The following is a 17,863-nucleotide window of genomic DNA, read 5'->3' as shown; positions in this document are numbered from 1 at the left end:
AAGAGCATAGAACCAGCCTGACAAGAGATATTTGGTTGCTAAAGTTTTACATCAATTCAAGGAAATACTAGACAAATACAGGGAAGAGAAACCCATGGAGAATCATTAATGGCAAAGAGGAGCTGCTAATCACAACCCCCCTGAAACCTGTGTCTGGAGGTCCTGAATCAAAAATACATGGAAATGATACTAGGGGATAATATCAATGGTACTGGAGAGGCTGGACCATTTGTCTGACAGAGACTGTTTTTATGAGCAACTGCTATGGTTCAAATTAGAATTTTTCAAAATTATTTTATTTATGTAAATTCAGAGTTGTCAAAGAAATTCAACTCTTATTGCCTTTGTGGGAGTTACACCCCCTCAGCTGCTGGCATTATATGCAACCTGGTATTTTTCCCGTAGGTCTCCAGATTCCTGTTTAGTTCTTGTCATTCAAGTTAAACTGGTGCTCCAGAGTGTAATGAATAGATGACTGAACAGTGTACCATTTCTTTTTAATAGGGTTTTTAAATTAAGAAGTAATCGTTATAATAATAGTATTTTTACCAGATACTGTTATGGCCTTCTCAGACTATCATCAATTTAATCAAAACCATACAGAAAGGACCAAGACTAAAAGTAAGAATCACTCAGTATAATCTATTGCAACTTGTTAGTTCATTTTTGCTGAATTTTTAGTTTTCTGATTTACCATAAAGTCAAGATAGAAGAATTAGTGTTTGTAGGCAAATTTCCAAAGCATGTTTCCTGAAGTTTGTGTTCTGTACGTTGATTTAGCTCAGAGAAGAGATGAGTTGCCTCTCTTTGTTGTGGTCTCTTTGTAACTCAGGAGTTTATTGTGACTTTTGAAGAAGAAGAATAATGAAAAGCAAATTTTCAAATGTGATATTCAATAAGTGTGATGGTGTTAAGGTGGATTTGATTTTTGTCAACATGCGTATGTCTGTTGATGTGAATTGTGTGAACATTAAAAACCTTGAAGAAAGTTTCTGTATTTCAGAATTTCATTACTTTAGGCTTATTTTGTTTATAAAGGAGACGTCTCTTCTTGTGGCTTAGTGTCAGTTTATGAAGATTTTTGTAGGGCCATAGTGTATGCCAAGTATTCTTTCTATTAAGACCCATTTAATTGGATTAGATAAGGAGAGCTGGAGAGAATCTGATCACTGTAAGAAAGAGTATAGTGGCATTTGATTTGATAACAGATTTGTTGAAAGCAGAATACAAGCACAATATAATATATTCTTAAGACCATTAATTCTGGAAGCATGATCTTGTGTGCTGAAAGACAAACTCAGTTGATCTGTCACAGTCATGCTTATAATAGAAATGTCACGTTATGACTAGTTCATTTTGGCATCAAGTCCTCCACAGTGAGTGATGGGATGTTGGACCTTCACAGTAATAAAACGTTGGTGGTATCTTACATCTGAATAAAATTTGAGGTTACCTAAACACTAATCAATGTCTTTTTACTTGATCCTGGCAAAAGCGCACTGTACAGCTTCTTCTGTACAGACTAAGGCAGAGATAATGTCTTTGGCCAAGGTCCTGCTGTAAATCCCTACAGTATTCAGTGGGTAATGCTTCTGGCACCAAGCTCTTCAGCACAAGGTCAGGAGTCTACCAACAGAGTTCTTCTCACCTAAGTTCAATGAATGACAGGCAATTAGAAATTTGAACTTGTAACTTGGAACAGAATGTCTTTTATCAGTGTAGGTCAGTGTCCATGTCATGCAGGTGGAAGAGGGCCTGAGATGTGGATCTTGAGACTGTTGAGTTGTCCATTGTCTTCAAGACAAGGTCTTCGTTCATCATAATCAGCATTTATATTTTTTTTAATAAATTACTGGTTTTGTTCATTGTGGTAATATTAAAAATAATAACTTTTTGTGAGATCAAATGGTAAAAAAACAAGTGTATTCTGTATTGCTCACTCCCTTTCATAGTATTGTCACTGTGTGCAGTTACAATTGAGTGGTGTCAGCTATGTGTGAAGTATCTGATGCAGTGTCCCGTGGCAGAGATTTGTAGATGGAATTTGAGTTCCTTGATTACTCTTTTGTTTTATCATTTCAGAGTGGATGATGATGAAACATACTGCAGGGCAGTGACAGAGTACGCTAGAGCATGCTCTCACGCTGGGTCCCCAGTGCGGGACTGGAGGGATGACTTTCCTGCCTGTAGTAAGACTCTTTAATAAAGCATACTATGTGACCTTTGAGATATCCCATGTATTCATTTCAGATAATTCCATCTTGACAACATTTGTCACTATAGAACTCAAATTTGATACTGAAGTAGATCAGCCAGCTTCACTTTTGCTGCCAAACAATGAATTCAATGACTTGCTAGAGGAATATTTTAATTCCATTGTGATACGATCTAGATCCATATAAAATTCATGTTTCTGCAGATTGCTTGAGTCGTCGTGTGTGCTGATCATATTCTAGGACAAAGAAGAAACATCTGCAGAGATCTGATGTTGCCCCTCTTCCCAGATGACTTTACAGTCTCTACTGGCCCTATAACAGAATGAATACAGTTAATCCAGGTCCTTTTAGTTATCACCACCACCCACCAATTGCAGTTCAGTCTCATGCACCAGACTTTGAACTAGCTGAAATACGAGCACATGTTCCCCTGTCACAGAAACTATAGACAGACTTAAATACTGATGAGAGATTCACCACAGTTCATCAGTTAAAACCTCTCAAAAAAATCCATTGTACCTGATCTGAATAATTACCTATACCAGCATCACTACAATCTATTTGAGAGAGAGGGCTTCTCCAGTGTGGAAAGAGAAATTGCACTAATGTTCTCTTTACCATATATTTTTTCTAGCTGAGAAGTGTGAAGACAGTTTTGTACACCGTGACTGTATCAGTTGTTGTCCACCAACCTGCACGTTTGAAAAAGATTGTCTTGGCAGCAACCTACACTGCTTAGATGGCTGTTACTGTCCAGATGGTAAGTACTGTCAATTGTATGTGAAAAAATATGTGCCAAGCTAATACCCACAATCATAATAAAGTTGTCTAAATAGGCAGTGCTTAAAATTAAAACCTGAAAATATGAATATTGTAAATTCTGCTCTAGCTGGTATTACTGTGACTCTTCTTCTATTGTCTTCTAATCATTTCGCTAGAACACAAAGGTAGCTCAGAATGAAATACCAGTTGAAACCTGGAGCCATCACTAATGTTTGCTACAATAAGCTATTGCAAAGATTTAATCCACTTTATTTGAATTATTCCAAAATTTATTGATGTTTTGTTTAAACAGAATGTGTCTTACGCTCCGTACAAGAAAACTAATTTCCTGAGACCTGTACTCAATAAAAATTAGGGGTTGGACTATGAAGAGCCCTGTTCTAGAAGGATTAAAGATTATATGATCTTGGAATCTTTTAATTTTTGAGTCTGTACAGTTTTACATGCTTAAAGCAGATATTTTTCATAAAACAACTATTATGAGTGGCAACTGCTTTGAGAGAGCTTCACTGTTCACCATTCTGAGCTCTCTGCACTCACTGGGTGACTCTTTTAGCTGGTCCTCTGTTAAGTCTGGTGGGATCACTTTCTGGTGGATTTGAATGTTTGAGTCAGCTGGGGGAAGAACAGGGATTTGGAGTTTGTTAATTTCTTTTTTTATCTCATTTATTAACTTTCCTCCCAATAGGTCTCATTATGGAAAATGGAACTTGTATCTCTGTGTCAAATTGCCCTTGTATTTATCATGGAACTGCCTTCCCTGTTGGCTCAAAAATTGAACAAGAATGTAGCAACTGGTATGTGAAAGCCACACATCTGTATTTCCTCTCTCTGTGACTGCTACCCATAGTTTAACATCACAGTCACACATTTTAAAGAATAGTTAGCACTTATATTTTACAGTCTGGGTTCCTGTGTATCACTAAAACATGCAGGCTTTTCCATGGAAAGGGTGAATTCAAGACATATTAAGTATCTCAAAGCTGCTTTTTCTGCTACAGGTTAGAACACTGATTTTATGTGTTTTGTGATTTTTCTTTTTAGTGTTTGTATTGGTGGCATTTGGAACTGCACTGATCATGATTGCCCAGGTATCTGTGTTTCATTATTCTTTTCTCTCCTCAGTGAACGTAAGGGAGACAACAGAGCCAAATATGATCCAAGGGCTTGGGATGCTAATTTAAGGAGAAAGATTAAGCAGATGGATGCTGAGAGTATCAGTGGGCCACCTGGGGTGAAGCTGTTCACTGCCTGACCATACTCACCTTTTCCGATTTGCTTCCTTGACTCAGTGTGTTACATCCCCCTCTTTGTTTTCTATCTCCTGCTTATGCTCTATGTTTTTGGGGGCAGGTGACTTATTTCTACAACCTGTACAGTACCTAGGCCAGGTATAAGGATCTCCTAACTTTTAGGTGCAATTGTAATGCAAATAATAAGAAAAACATCATTCTGATGATCAGTGTGCTACATTTTCTCTCTTGTAATGGCAGTTCATATCTTTAAAGATTACATGTCTCTGTAATGAGTTACTCAGAGGAACATGCAATACTTGGATAGTGAAACTCCCTTGACAGTTCTGTATCTCAGACAAGATTATACTATGAAGCTTGTGAAATACAGAACTTTTTACAAATTAAGGGGCCTCCTCTGAATGAGGTAATAACAAAGCTTAACAGTTACCAGGCAAGGCTTGACAGGTGGATCTGTAGCATAGAACAGCTGACACTGAGAACCACTCCATAGGTTTTGTGTGTGTTATGTGTGCATGTGGGGGGGTAATTATGACTACTCTAGTCTGGTCCTAGGGACTGAATGCCTGTTAGTAGTGGGAGCAGGTTAGACATGCTTCCACAGAGCACTTCCTGCAGTAGTTGCAGCCAAAATGAATCTATTCATGTGTTCTGACACTGCCCCATGGTGTGAATGAAAGTGCAGTAAGTGGGGATGCACGGGAGACTTGTTTCAACAGTGCACTCCTGATCTGAACTGAAAAATGAATATAGATGTGCCCTGAGGACAGACACCTGGAGCCTCTTCATACCTGCGGTAGCAAGCAGTGCCATCATACCTAGAAGGAAGAAGGAAGCTTTCACACTCAATCATGCCAAAAGATGATGATTCTAGGAAACTTCAGGACTGTAATACAGAGGAAACTTTTTTATTTTAGAGAACTCATGACTCAAAGGCATCTCATCTAGTTAGAACCTGCACATTGGTGCATACAATATGAGATGGTATCTGATGGAAATAGGTATATATAATGTATTTTATTTCCAAATGCCAGAATAACTAGATAGATTACAGTTAGCCTGGATTATGTGCTTAGAAATAAGGAGAAAGCTTCTCATTTCTCTCTCTTACATTATTTAGAGAATAACGATGCATTCTTATGCAAGTGAACATTCTTGTTTATCCTTTTTCTCTCAAGCCGAGTGCTCGATCACAGGTAGCTCTCATTTCACAACATTTGATGGGCGTCACTTCACCTTTCTTGGGATTTGCCAGTACATTTTGGTAAAAGGCACTGGGAGAAACAAATTCACAGTCACTTTACAGAAAACACCTTGTGGACAGGTAAGTAATTTTTGTTGAACATTCACAACAAATGTGTCCTTCCATCTTTCAGGCAATCTTGTACAGATGCTACTGTAAACTACTGGGCTGTGTTTAACAGAAAATATAAACCGAAATAATTTTACAGCTTTTTTTGTAAGTGGTTGTATTGCTACATATTGTATTATCCTTTGCAAAATCAGTTGCATCTTTAGAGGGATAAAGTTTAAGTAGTTATTCATTTATACATGCTAAACAAGTATATATATCTTTGTTTATGGTACAAACAGAAGTCTTAGGCTTTAGAAAAGCTCTTGCTGGCAGCACTGAACAGGTTTAATACACTGCTAGTCAGGCAAAAGATTTTTTTTTTTATAGCTTTAGTTTTTTATTTGATATGCCATAACATTTATTTAATTAGAACAATGCCTTTTAGAAAGCTGTTGAAGTGACTAGATACCACACATAGTAATTTGAAAGTATTTTGGCAGGTATCCAGCAACAGGCTTTATGAATAGAGGTGCTTATAAAAAGTACTTACCTGCAAGACTGGATTTAATGATGTTGTTAGTCACCTAGGCTTTCAGGAGAAGGGACTCTCAGCCTGTGACTCATAGCTGCCCTTGTGCTAAGGGCTAGAATGCCTGAACTCATCAGCAGGGAGTGATGCACTGAAGCTGCCCTGCTATGGGGCTCTCTCATGTCCCTTCAAAAGCTAGACTATGAGCTCATGCCTCTGCTTTTTTTGTAAGCACCTCCTTCTCCTGCATAGGTGTTGAGACTCCTCTTTCTGCATTTCAGATGGCTTCAAGCATGAAATGGTTGGTTACTTAGCCACTGAGAGACTAGGATGCTACTGGAAATGACCCTTAGCACAACTCTAGACACCTTGGAAAGTTTCTGGGTGAAGACACGGGGGCCCTGGGGGAACATAGGATGCTTGATTTAAGCTGGTTATGTGTTCACCTTTTGTCCTGTACTTAGGTTCATAAATTCTACCTGGACAGCACTCTAAAATGATTGGTGTGAGTTGGTTTATAAGTCACCATTTTTTGATAGTCAGATATTTATACATTATTGTAGTATAATTCTGGAGAAATTATATCCTTTTGGTCTGCAGTCAGAGATCATGACTATGTTTCAAGGTGAGAAGCATCTTCAAGTGTGCAATGATTTCTTCCTCCTGCATTGCTGCATTTGGGCTGTGGTTGCACCAGCTTGATATAGATGGGGTCAGACTCCTGCTCAAACACTGGTTAACCCAGCAGCAATGGCGAGTACCCAGGGCAGCCATGCAAGTATGGCCTTTTGAACCAAGTATTAGTTCTTGGGGACCTATGTCCACTTAACATTAGACTGCCATAATAGCTAAAATGCATTCTCCTTGCTCTTGTATGCATATGCAATGTTTTATTATATTTTACATCCATTTCAAGTGCTCTGTTTAATGCTTTGAGTGATAGTTTACAACCGATTTACCTGACAACAGTTTTGGTATTTCCTTTCTATACAACTGTTTTTCCCCCTTTTTGTTTGTTTTTGCTTTCCGTGGTAATATTAATGTCTTTGCCTGTTTCTGATGGTGAAACTTGTTTCTATTTAGAACTTTGACCATGCCTGCATTGAGTCTGTAACACTAGTTCTTGAAGATGATGTGAGCAAACAAGTAACTCTCACAAGATATGGTCAAGTCCAAACTGGCCCTAACCAAGTTTTTAACCTTAATGGTAAGAAGTGCGTGGAGTAGAATTTTACCAGGGTTCAGTTCACATTATTTCTTTTATATGCTCCAAAGCTTTTTAATAATATTTATGAAGAAGGAATTTTTTAAATAAGACTTATGAAATGTACAATCACTTACTTCTTACAACCTTAGTAATGGTTCTAAAAATGTGCTTTTTCAGTCTGTGAAAGAGAGTCCTTCATTATGCCCTCATTTCTTTGCATTTTTTATCTTCAGAGTACCTAGAAATTCTACCCATTTTGGTTTTGGTTAGTGGGGAGAGGGTAAGAAAAAAGAAGGGAGGTGAAGAGAGGTTGGAACCCATCTTGATGCTGATGTTAAGGTCTAGCTTGGCAAAAGCTTTTTGGAATAAATGGCATGGGATAGAATCTATGTGCTCTACAGGATCTATATTGCTTTCAGTGATGACTTACGTTGTGATTTCAGGCAAATTACTTCAACTTTTTGGAAAGGCTAGTGAAAAAAATCAGCCTTAAAAGGATGTTACAAAATTAAGCACTGAAGATGGAAATGATATTGCTAAATTTTGTATCTTACAGTGATCAGTAATAAATTCTTAACTGCATTTTTAATCTCTTTCAGAAAGAGTAAAGTGGGAGTTCCCCTTTTCTTTACCAGCCTCCACCAGAACAGAGTTTAGGGAGTTCTGTGCTGGTGGTTGCAGCTATGTCTTTTCTTCATTGAATTTCTCCAGTCACAAGTTCTTCTTCTGGCATTCACAGTGTCCTATGGCAACAAGTTTCATAGCTCAGTTATACTTCCAGTTATGTTGATAGTTCTGCTTTATAATTTCATATTATGTCTTTTGAATCAGTCCCTATTAATTTTCTTGTCTCTTTCCATAGTCTGTAACAAATATAATCTATGACAAATATTTTGGTGTCACACTCATGATAACTGGGTGTATCTAGTAAGTCTTACCAGCTAAGAGCATCTTCAAGCTCACATAGGCATTTTATCTGCCTTTTCTCAGTTTATGCACCTAAGTACATGTGTGTGGATGTGTAGAGGCTGCTAATGAAGGTAGATCTGCTTTAAACTTACAGCTGCAAGTAACCCAACATTGTGTAGCAAATGAATGCCGTAACTGTGAAATCTCCATTTCCTTGCATAATGGGGTTTGCTGGGGAGGAAAGCTGGGAATTTGATACGGCCTTAGTTCACATGCAGTCTAAGGAAGGAGCTATACTGATGTCATATCAATAATATTAAAGAGAGAAGCTTCTATCTAAAGACAGCAATACACTTCACAGACATCTGTTAATTAATCTTATAACATCCCCGGAGAATAAGAAACAAGTGGTGTCTTGTCTTCTTGTGGCCAGAGGCATGCAGTTGCATTGCTTGCTTCTAAAAAAAAAACAAAAACACTCACAGGTACAGAAAGCTGAGAGATTTTTTACTGTCCCCAGTAGCTGCAATTCCTGGTTTGTATGGTGGATGAAAAAGATAGGAATAAATTCAGATGGAGAATGAGTGAGGTTATTTGTCTGCAGGTGATGTTGTGCATAGATTCTAATTTTATTTCTGAGTTTTCAAAATCTATTTTCAGGGGTAAAAAAGTACAACCTGGAAGTTGCATTTCAGTGACTTTGCTTTTTTCTTTTGCTATGTGCAGGGGCTGTTGAAATTCAGAATATATCTTCTGTCTTTGTTCAACTGAAAACTAGTTTTGGTTTGAAGATACTGTTTGCTAAAGATGGAGAAAGGATCTATGTTCAAGTTGATGTCAGCTGGAAGAGAAGAACATTAGGACTATGTGGAACATACAATGGGAATTTAAGAGATGATTTTCTGTAAGTTGTATATTGTACATTTAGATTATGTTTAATAACAAGGGAAAAGTTTTGTTGAATGTAATAATCTGATTATTTAATTTCATTAACATGCTTGTACTTTATTAAACTAACCAATATAAAATCTCTTGATGAAAATACCACTCACTTTTAAAAATATGAAATTCATACATTTAGCAAAGTCATTCCAAGATGTTTAGCTAAGTAAGTCTAGAAAACTACCATATTATTAAGTTATTGGATGATATTGCTTGCTTGAACGCACTTTTTCTCCCTCACTGCTGCTCCCTTAACATCAGAGCAAATATGTGAGCACTTACGAAAAGAGTGGATGATAATACTAGTATAAACCTCACCTGATAAACACTTACTACTGCTTGATTTTTTCCCCCACATCAATTTTTAATGGAGAAAAAATGTAATTCTGAACCACAGGAATAGTTTAATTAGAAGGGGACACTTTCCTTATTCTTTTACTTAATTTCCTCCAAAGTTCCTCAAGCTATAATATCACAAAACTTTTCTAGCAATTACAAATGCTTTTGAAATACTTGGTGAAAACCAGCATCAAAATGCAAGCAACTCCCCTCTAGAACACTGAAATTAGCCAACAGGTCAAATTTTCACTGAATGTATGTACTCAAATAAAGGCCAAATTCTTTTTTTCATTAACACATCCTGCAATCTATTTCAGAGTACTTGAATTAAGTGTGAGGGCAGACTTTGCACGTAAGAATATTTTTGTATAAGTAAAATATTGGGGAAAAAGCTTCACATGCCCTCTTTTCTTTTGTGCCTCGCAGATGGAAAATCTTTTGACACATTGAATGTTCAATGTGACTAAGCACCTAAGGCTTTTTGATGTACTTGCATCCTCACCCGTGTAGTCCATAAGGTCAGCAGGGCACTTGCAGTGCTGATGTTTTCTTTTTCAGTTCTCCAGCAGGGATGATAGAAGGGACCCCACAACTTCATGCCAATGCATGGAAGGTTTCCTCAGCTTGTTCTGTGCCTATCAATATTCCTGTTGTTGATCCCTGCAATGTTAATCAGCAAAACGGTATGTTTTTACATAGGAGTCTGGAATTCACTGTATCTTATTATTATGGGTCATTTTTTGTTTTCCTTGTGAATGAGTTGCACGTACATGTATTTCAACTCCAGTTTTAGATGTGCACCCTTTCTTACCTTTTTCTTTTTTGGAAAAGACCATTCTTTCTATACATTTAGCATGTAAAATGAAGTCAGTCCGTTGTGAATACAGGCTAGTTGATCATTTAATGCTGGGTGCACTGGCCATGAGTCCTGAATTCTGCTGTCTAATATACACGCAGAACACTGGCTGCAGTCCTCTAAATCACACCAGTCAATTTGAGTGATGTGTGTGATGCATGTTTGTAGATTAACAAAGAATGTACAGGAGTGTCTTGCAAAGACAGTCTTCAGATCAAAACTCCTGTCTCTGACTTCTCTATGCTTGTTGGATTAAAAGTTTCCTTACTCTCCATCTAAACTCTCTGACACAAACTGATGCAAACAATCTGAGATCCTTGGATTTGTTCAAATTCCTGAGTAAAGATTTAATTTTGGCTGGTTGACATGCCTATGTTTTGCGTTGAACTTTCACTGTCTCCTCCTTTCCATGTTGCTGTTCTTTTCAGTTAATGTAGACAATGGGTAGACAGTAGTTGCCAATTCTGACAGAATTTAGTCTAATGTTTTTAATGTTTCAGACATAAGGCCTCACTAAGGATGTGGGATCTGGCCATATTTAGAGCCAGTGGGAGCAAGCCTAGAATAACTATCAACCTTTAAGAATCTGGGGCATTCTAAGACTTTTTATGCCTTCAGCATTGGCTGTGTTCTAAAGTAGTACATCTCAACCAAGTTAGCTTTCACCAAGATACTACATGCCTCACCTTCAGTTCTGTGCTTCCTCAGCGAAGGTGAAGTTTGATAGCTGCTTAGAGTGGGAGGGTGGACTACATGACCTTCCGAGGTCACTTCCAGCCTGAATTTCCCTGTGAGCCTGTAATCATCACTGGAAAAAGCAGTTCCTTAGTAAGTGGTCCTGCCCCACACTACCACCTGTGCTGAGCCAGCGCAAGCATTTTTCCAGGTCTTTGATGATCTTAATCTGATGAAACTGAAAAAAAGAAATGATTGTTGGTTTACTTATTTTGTCAGGTTACTTTTCAGCCAAGTCAAGTTCACTCCTTGAAGCTAGTTTACCGAGAGACTTCAAAAATTCTTGTGCCAGTGTTTGTATGTGGGAATTAACAGGGAGGATGAAGGGCAGAGGCACTCCTTTAGCAGCAAAATTGTCTTAAATATGATCCACACTGTGGTGTTCATGAGATACTCTGCCATTTGTGGTGGTAGTATGCTTCAGTGGTAGGAGGAGGGTCTTTTGGCACTAGAAGGTATATGGCCAGCTTGAGACTTGCACACCCTCAAGCTCCAGTTTGTAATGCTTCCTGAGTGCACATGCCAAGAAGTATATAGCCATTGATGATTTCAAAGCTAAATGAAATATCAAATAGAAAAAAAGTGTATTCCAAACTTTGGAGGATTCTTCTAACTCTTTTGAAATACGTTATTTTGCTATTTAAGTTTTCTGCACTACTAGAGGAAGGCATAACTGGTTTTATATAGTTATTTTTATCTTAAGTGGACTTTATTGTTGGGGGAGTTGCTTACAATGTCAGTTTCCATACTATAGAACTTTGCGAAAGACAATGTGTACAAGATTTTGTTGCACAACTGGCTATGTTTGGTTTTGATATTCTGTGCTATTCATATGACTAACTCTTATATTTAAATGGATCTGGCTAAACCAATGTCACTTTCTCTCAGCTGAGTATGCATCTCACTGTGATATCATCAATCAAGAGGTTTTTGCTCCCTGCCATGCTTACATCAGTCCAGGATTATACTACCAGCTATGCCGCTTTGACGCATGCAAATGCGGAAGCAGCTGTTTGTGTAATGCTTTGGCGCACTATGCTTATGTCTGTGGCAAACATGGGGTTGTTGTTGACTTCAGACCTCACATTTCTTACTGTGGTGAGTAACATTTGCAGAACAGAATATCTTTTAGAGATGTGTCAAATTCTGCAAATATGATTTGCTCCAGAAAATGCAGGGATCAATGTTTTTTGCTGAAAACTAGAATTGTGCCATGGGATAATGACATATCAGGGGAGGATGCTAATAGTCTCTGAGGCATCTGAGTTGGGGACCTTGAGCTGCCTCACAGCGAGTGCCTGTCTCTTTCCACTGGCTGCAGAGAGAATTTAGATTTCTAACTTCGAACTCCTAAGCCATATGGAAGCCCCTATTAGGCTAAAGTAGTCAAGGAGTGGCAGGAGCAGGGCTGTTCCCTAGGGAAAGCCAAGCCGGGTTGGCAGGGGCTCCCCAGGGCATGCAGGGCAGGGTGGGCAGTGATTTGCCAAGTAGGATGTTGCAATGACTTAAAACAAAGCATTTCTAAACCATACAGTAATGCCTCAACCTTAACTGGACCATTCTTCCTCTCTTGGAAGCCCAAGTTACTAACCTATATAAAGAATAGATAGACAATTCCAACCAAGGAATTGTCTAACATAGACTCAGCTGAATCTAAACATTTCTAACTTAAGAAATCAGTAAGATAGCATATTTTTCTCATTCATTTTACCTCACCCAGTTCAGCAAAAGACCATTTTACTTTGCTGTTTTGCACTCCCATGATATACTGCTTTGTTTTCTATTTTTCACGTTTTAAGAGTATGTTATTGTCCCTTCTCTCCCCCTCACTGTCTTCCAGCTGTGATGTGTCACAGTGGTATGCTTTATCGTCAGTGCTCTTCTTTTTGTAAACATTCCTGTGCTTCACTTTCTATGGCAAATATGTGTGGCGATGACTGTGCAGAAGGATGTAATTGTCCTGATGGGAAGTATTTTGAAGCGTCGGTCAACTTTTGTGTATCAATGTAAGTCATACGAAAGTAGAATATATGTGTAGGCATTTTCCTCTTTCCAGTAAGCTTTAAGTAGTTTTTTTGCTGTTTCCCTCAAGATATAAGCTGCCTAAACATTATAGCAAGTGACACGTGAAGATTTCATATTCTGTTGTACTAATCAATAGTGGAGCCTCATTTGGTACTGTGTGTACAGCCTTCAACTGCACTTCAGAAATGTCATACTGCTTTAGAGAAGGGTGATGAAAATTTTTTAATTCATGGGAAGGCACTTTCACATGAAAATCTTTTTTTAACACTTCAGAAATAATGAGAAGGAATCAATGTAGTACCAATATACGAAGTCAGGGATAGTATGGAAAGAGTGTCTAGGAGTGTCTTTTTTCTGTCTTACAATGCAAATCCCTTCAGTTAAATGAAAGGAAATGACCAATGAAAGGTAATAGTTTTCTTACAGCTTACTACCATGGGGAGTTATGGAGTTCAGGTACTGAATTAAAAACGAATGAGTATTTATATAAATTTCAAGATTTACAGAATTATTGCTATTCATTGCAACATATATTTTGGAAAGATCAGTAAAGTTCATACTGTAGGGAAAAAGACTGTTTCAAACTATATAAAGAGTGTGAAGTAACTTAGTATTCCCATATTTTTCCATGGTTTCTAGGGAATTCTGTTGCTGCTACTATCCCATCTCGCTCGTCTTACAGAGTGAATGATTTTGCTGTGATAATTCTTCTGTCCCATGATTTTGACAGTACTTTAAATGGGATCTACACGTTGCCATACTACTCCCATAACTGGGAAGAAAAACTCCTTTCTATAAGACTAAAGCACAGAAACAGCAAATAAATAATACAGAAATCAAGGAAAATTTTGGCTTTGTTGAAGATGGTAGGAGTTTTGCCACAGACTTCAATACAGTCAGTGTGTCATCCTTTAGTTTTTGCCTTTAGAATTATATTGTAAATATGAAGATTGGGTTAATTAATTATAAGGCCTGCTTACCATAATAACTCAGTAAATTGATTGCCCTTAAATCCCATTTAATCTTGCTTTTGTATCTACATGCATAACTATTCTTTTAACAGATCTGCCTGTCATTGTCATTACAAGGGCAAAGCCCTCAAGCCTGGAGAAATCTTCCCTACACCAACAGGTTCCTGGTAGGTTTGAGCATCAAGAGTTTTATCTTTTACATATCACAGTTTGGATGCTACTCAAGAGCCTTGAGAATTTTTTCACATAGAATGAAGGTCTATTGTATCAAGAGATTTTGTTACGCATCTGGTAAAAGGGAGCCTAATATAAATTGGATTATGTACCTGCTTGTTTTAACAGGACACCTGGAGAATTCTGTAAGCCAGGGACTAAAGAGTATCTCAAAACACACATAGAGGTTGCAGTCCAATTCTTAGACCTGGGGGCACTGTGATAGCAATATGAGGTTGGTTTTGGAAGAATGGAAACAATGTGATTCTATTTTAGAAAGTCTTTCAAACAAAGGCTGCAGAGAGCTATATTTGTGTCTTTTTTTTATTATTATTTTGTAAACTATTTTTGTATTATTTTGTAAGCTATTTTGTATTATTAATTCATGATGGAATCCTGACCTCATTGAAACAAGCGGGGAAACCTCCCAGGTTTCCCAGTCAAACTTGTTTATTTTACAAGAAATGCTTTCAACCTGCTTGATTTAAAATCATGTCTGTGATTTTTGTGTCATGGTTAATTCTTTATGAGGTCTTATAGTTGTTATAACTGAAGCTTGGTAATCATGTAGTTCAAGAGGTGAGAGTAGGGGCTTTGTTTTTCTGCCATTTCTATGCCTCTGCAATGCCTTGGTTTTTTCACTTTTTTTTTTTTTTTCCTGCCCCAAGGAAAAGGAAAAAAAAGAGGACTAGGTTTATTGCTGAATGTGGTTTTCTGCATGTCTGTATTTTATAATAATAAGAAGAATCAAGCTATGTATCCTAACATCTGTGCAACAGGAAGCTTGCATACTCTATCCTACCATATTCACCGAGGTGGATAAGGTTTCCTGTTACACTGCCAGCATTCTGAATTTCCTGGCCCTACATTCCCACAGAGGCTGACATACCCAGCTCCTTTTTTATTTCATTGAAAGTTAGGCAATTAAATAGTACATAAAAACCTTTGTGAGTCTGGGCCCTTATTACAGACTAGCAGTTAGAAAACACCAACAAAATGTTGGGCAGAACTCATGCTTTTGACTTTTAATCCTCCTTCTCTTCATTTCTGTTGTTTAAATTGGGTTAAGTTCTATTACCTTTTTTAACATGGTGGCTACAAAACACTTTCCCCTTGAATAAAGATGGGTTTGCTTTTCTTTTCCAGTCAGTGTTTGAATGGAACAGTGAAATGCATTGAAGCCACTACAGACAATACAGGTAATTTACAGTCTTGTTTCATATTACAGTTGCACAGAGAAAGTTTTTGACATTCAAGTAATTTGGTTTTCTCCTTATATGTATTTTAATTATATTTGACATCATGACATATTTAAAATAGGAGGTTAGGAGGATGAGTTGTCTTGGTTTTTTCTTTTTCGTTTTTCTGTAACACAAATTGTACTACTAAGTCACCTGGGAAACTGAAAAATAAATAATTACATGTGGGGTGTAGATCAATATGTTCTCATGGGAATACTTAAAATTAGGCTCACCATTCATGTTCAGGAAGCCTTAAGATATTAATTTCTAGAAAGTAATTTTTTAATTAATTTGTAATGGATTTAGAAGGGATTTCAGTACACTGAAAATTATGCCAATTCTAAAGATTCTGTCTACTCAAGGCATAATTGCTCCATCTTTAAGAATGCGTTGTGTATCAGATCCAGGGTACATAGATCCAGATGTTTAACACTGTTTTGGTCATTTTTTTACATTAAAACATATATTAATTTTATACCTCTATAATACAAATGAAGTTACAGCCTTCTATTTAGATTGTATTCTTACATGTACTATAATGTAGGCTAACTGTGCATTAAAATAGATTGTGAACAAAAACAAATAGAAAACCTCCAGTGTAAAAGAGCAGTTGATCTCATTTAACCTGCATTTTGCATTTGAAGTTCACATATGCCCTGAAGGAAAAATCTACTATGACTGCAGATCTCCAGTGCCTGGATTACCAGCGGCAGGTGTGAATTGTGGGATCTCTTGTGCGAACCTTGCAATGAACTTCTCCTGTGTCCCCTCACCACCCTGTGCAAGTGGTTGCATTTGTCCCCCTGGGTAAGTTTTGGCAGAACAACCTGAAGCACAAGCCATAGATATATTTTTCACAGTTTAACTATGCTTTTTTCCCCGCTTTTTATAAATACCAGTAGTGTCATGTCTCTAATTTTGAAGCTATTGTTCTATAATGCTGCCTCAGTTGGAGTCCCACAGTTGCTCCATGCTGAGACCATAAGTCCACTATCCCATGAGATACCTATCTTGCTACCAGTCCAATTGGCTGGTATTTTGGACTCTCTGGACAGGAGCTGAGTCCCACCACTTGTATAGTATAATTCATTTAAGCATAGAAGCAAACATGACAAAAAATCATAATGTAAACCAAACCATCTGTGTTCCTGCTTACTGCCCAAGTAATTGTCTCACCTAGACTTCAACTCAGGCCTATAATATTGATGTCCAGTCTGGGGCAGAGAGTGGGGATGTGCAGGCTGGATCCTGTCTCTTCCCCTTCATTCTCACTGTTCTTCTGAACTCAGCTAAAGTTTTTGTTTTCTCAGCTTATGTATTTGGTGCCCAGAAACAGTCTGCTGAGCTTTTGCAGGGATCAAATCAAAGCACAAAAGCTAAAACTTTTTGTTGTGAAGTTTCTGTCAGGATCAACCACCACTCCTTCCCTCTGTTTCCATTCCCTCTCCTGATACCTGCTGTGTGCACTTTCAGATTTGAAGAGTCAAATATGTTGTGAAAATTGCTGCAATTTGACCTCAGGGAGAGTGCTCCCTATTTTTTCTCAACATTCAACTTTATTTCACTGTGTGTGTAGCCCATGGTCCCCTGACAGTATACCAGGTGTGCACAGATCAGAGTGTAATGGGACTGCCAGAATTCCCCTTCCAGAAACTTGTGATGTTCACAGATGACTAAAGCACTGGTGAAGACAGATTTCAGGCATAACTGTGTAAGATTTCACTAGCTGTTCTTGCATGCTATTCTGTAGTCCTCTACAACCTCTGCCTCAACTGAGGAGTAAGCTTTCAAGACCATTAGTGTTACAGGAATAAACAATTTTTAACACAAAAATCAGAATCATAGAATCATTTAGGTTGGAAAAGACCTTTGAGATCATCACGTCCAACCATGAACCCAGGAATGCCAAGTCCATCACTAAACCATGTTGCTAAGGACTGCATGTACGTGTTTTTTAAACACATCCAGGCATGGTGACTCTACCACCTCCCTGGGCAACTTGTTCCAATGCTTGAGCACCCTTTCCATGAAAAAATTCTTCCTCATCTCCATTTTAAACCTCCTCTGGCATAACTCGAGGCCATTTCCTCTTGTCCTGTCCCTTGTTACTTGGGAAAAGAGATTGACATCCACCTGCCTACAACCTCTGTTCAGGTAGTTGTAGAGAGCAAAAAGGTACCGAGTCTCCTCTTCTCCAGACTAAACAACCCCAGTTCCCTCAGCTGCTCCTCATCAGACTTGTGCTCCAGACCCTTCACCAGCCTCATTGCCCATCTCTGGACACGCTCCAGCACCTCGGTGTCTTTGTTGTGGTGAGGGGCCCAAACCTGAACCCAGTATTCGAGGTGCA

General features: G+C 38.1%; 1 protein-coding gene across 1 annotated transcript in view; it reads left to right on the top strand.

Annotated features, from left to right (window-relative positions):
- The window catches only part of LOC101916701 (otogelin-like protein), a 100,549-nt gene that overhangs the window by 16,232 nt on the left and 66,454 nt on the right, over window positions 1–17,863 (top strand). Inside the window, exons 11-23 of the mRNA XM_055807692.1 lie at window positions 2,083–2,189; window positions 2,851–2,976; window positions 3,688–3,796; window positions 4,044–4,090; window positions 5,431–5,576; window positions 7,159–7,282; window positions 8,918–9,095; window positions 10,031–10,155; window positions 11,952–12,161; window positions 12,904–13,069; window positions 14,152–14,226; window positions 15,419–15,471; window positions 16,158–16,320. Coding sequence (XP_055663667.1) covers window positions 2,083–2,189; window positions 2,851–2,976; window positions 3,688–3,796; window positions 4,044–4,090; window positions 5,431–5,576; window positions 7,159–7,282; window positions 8,918–9,095; window positions 10,031–10,155; window positions 11,952–12,161; window positions 12,904–13,069; window positions 14,152–14,226; window positions 15,419–15,471; window positions 16,158–16,320 — 1,629 coding nt within the window. The remainder of the gene's footprint in view (window positions 1–2,082; window positions 2,190–2,850; window positions 2,977–3,687; window positions 3,797–4,043; window positions 4,091–5,430; window positions 5,577–7,158; window positions 7,283–8,917; window positions 9,096–10,030; window positions 10,156–11,951; window positions 12,162–12,903; window positions 13,070–14,151; window positions 14,227–15,418; window positions 15,472–16,157; window positions 16,321–17,863) is intronic.

Source organism: Falco peregrinus, chromosome 6 (assembly GCF_023634155.1).
Source record: "Falco peregrinus isolate bFalPer1 chromosome 6, bFalPer1.pri, whole genome shotgun sequence".
NCBI classification, from domain to species: Eukaryota; Metazoa; Chordata; class Aves; order Falconiformes; family Falconidae; genus Falco; species Falco peregrinus.
Note: the sequence above shows the minus strand (reverse complement) of the source record. Positions and strands in the feature narration are given on the sequence as shown.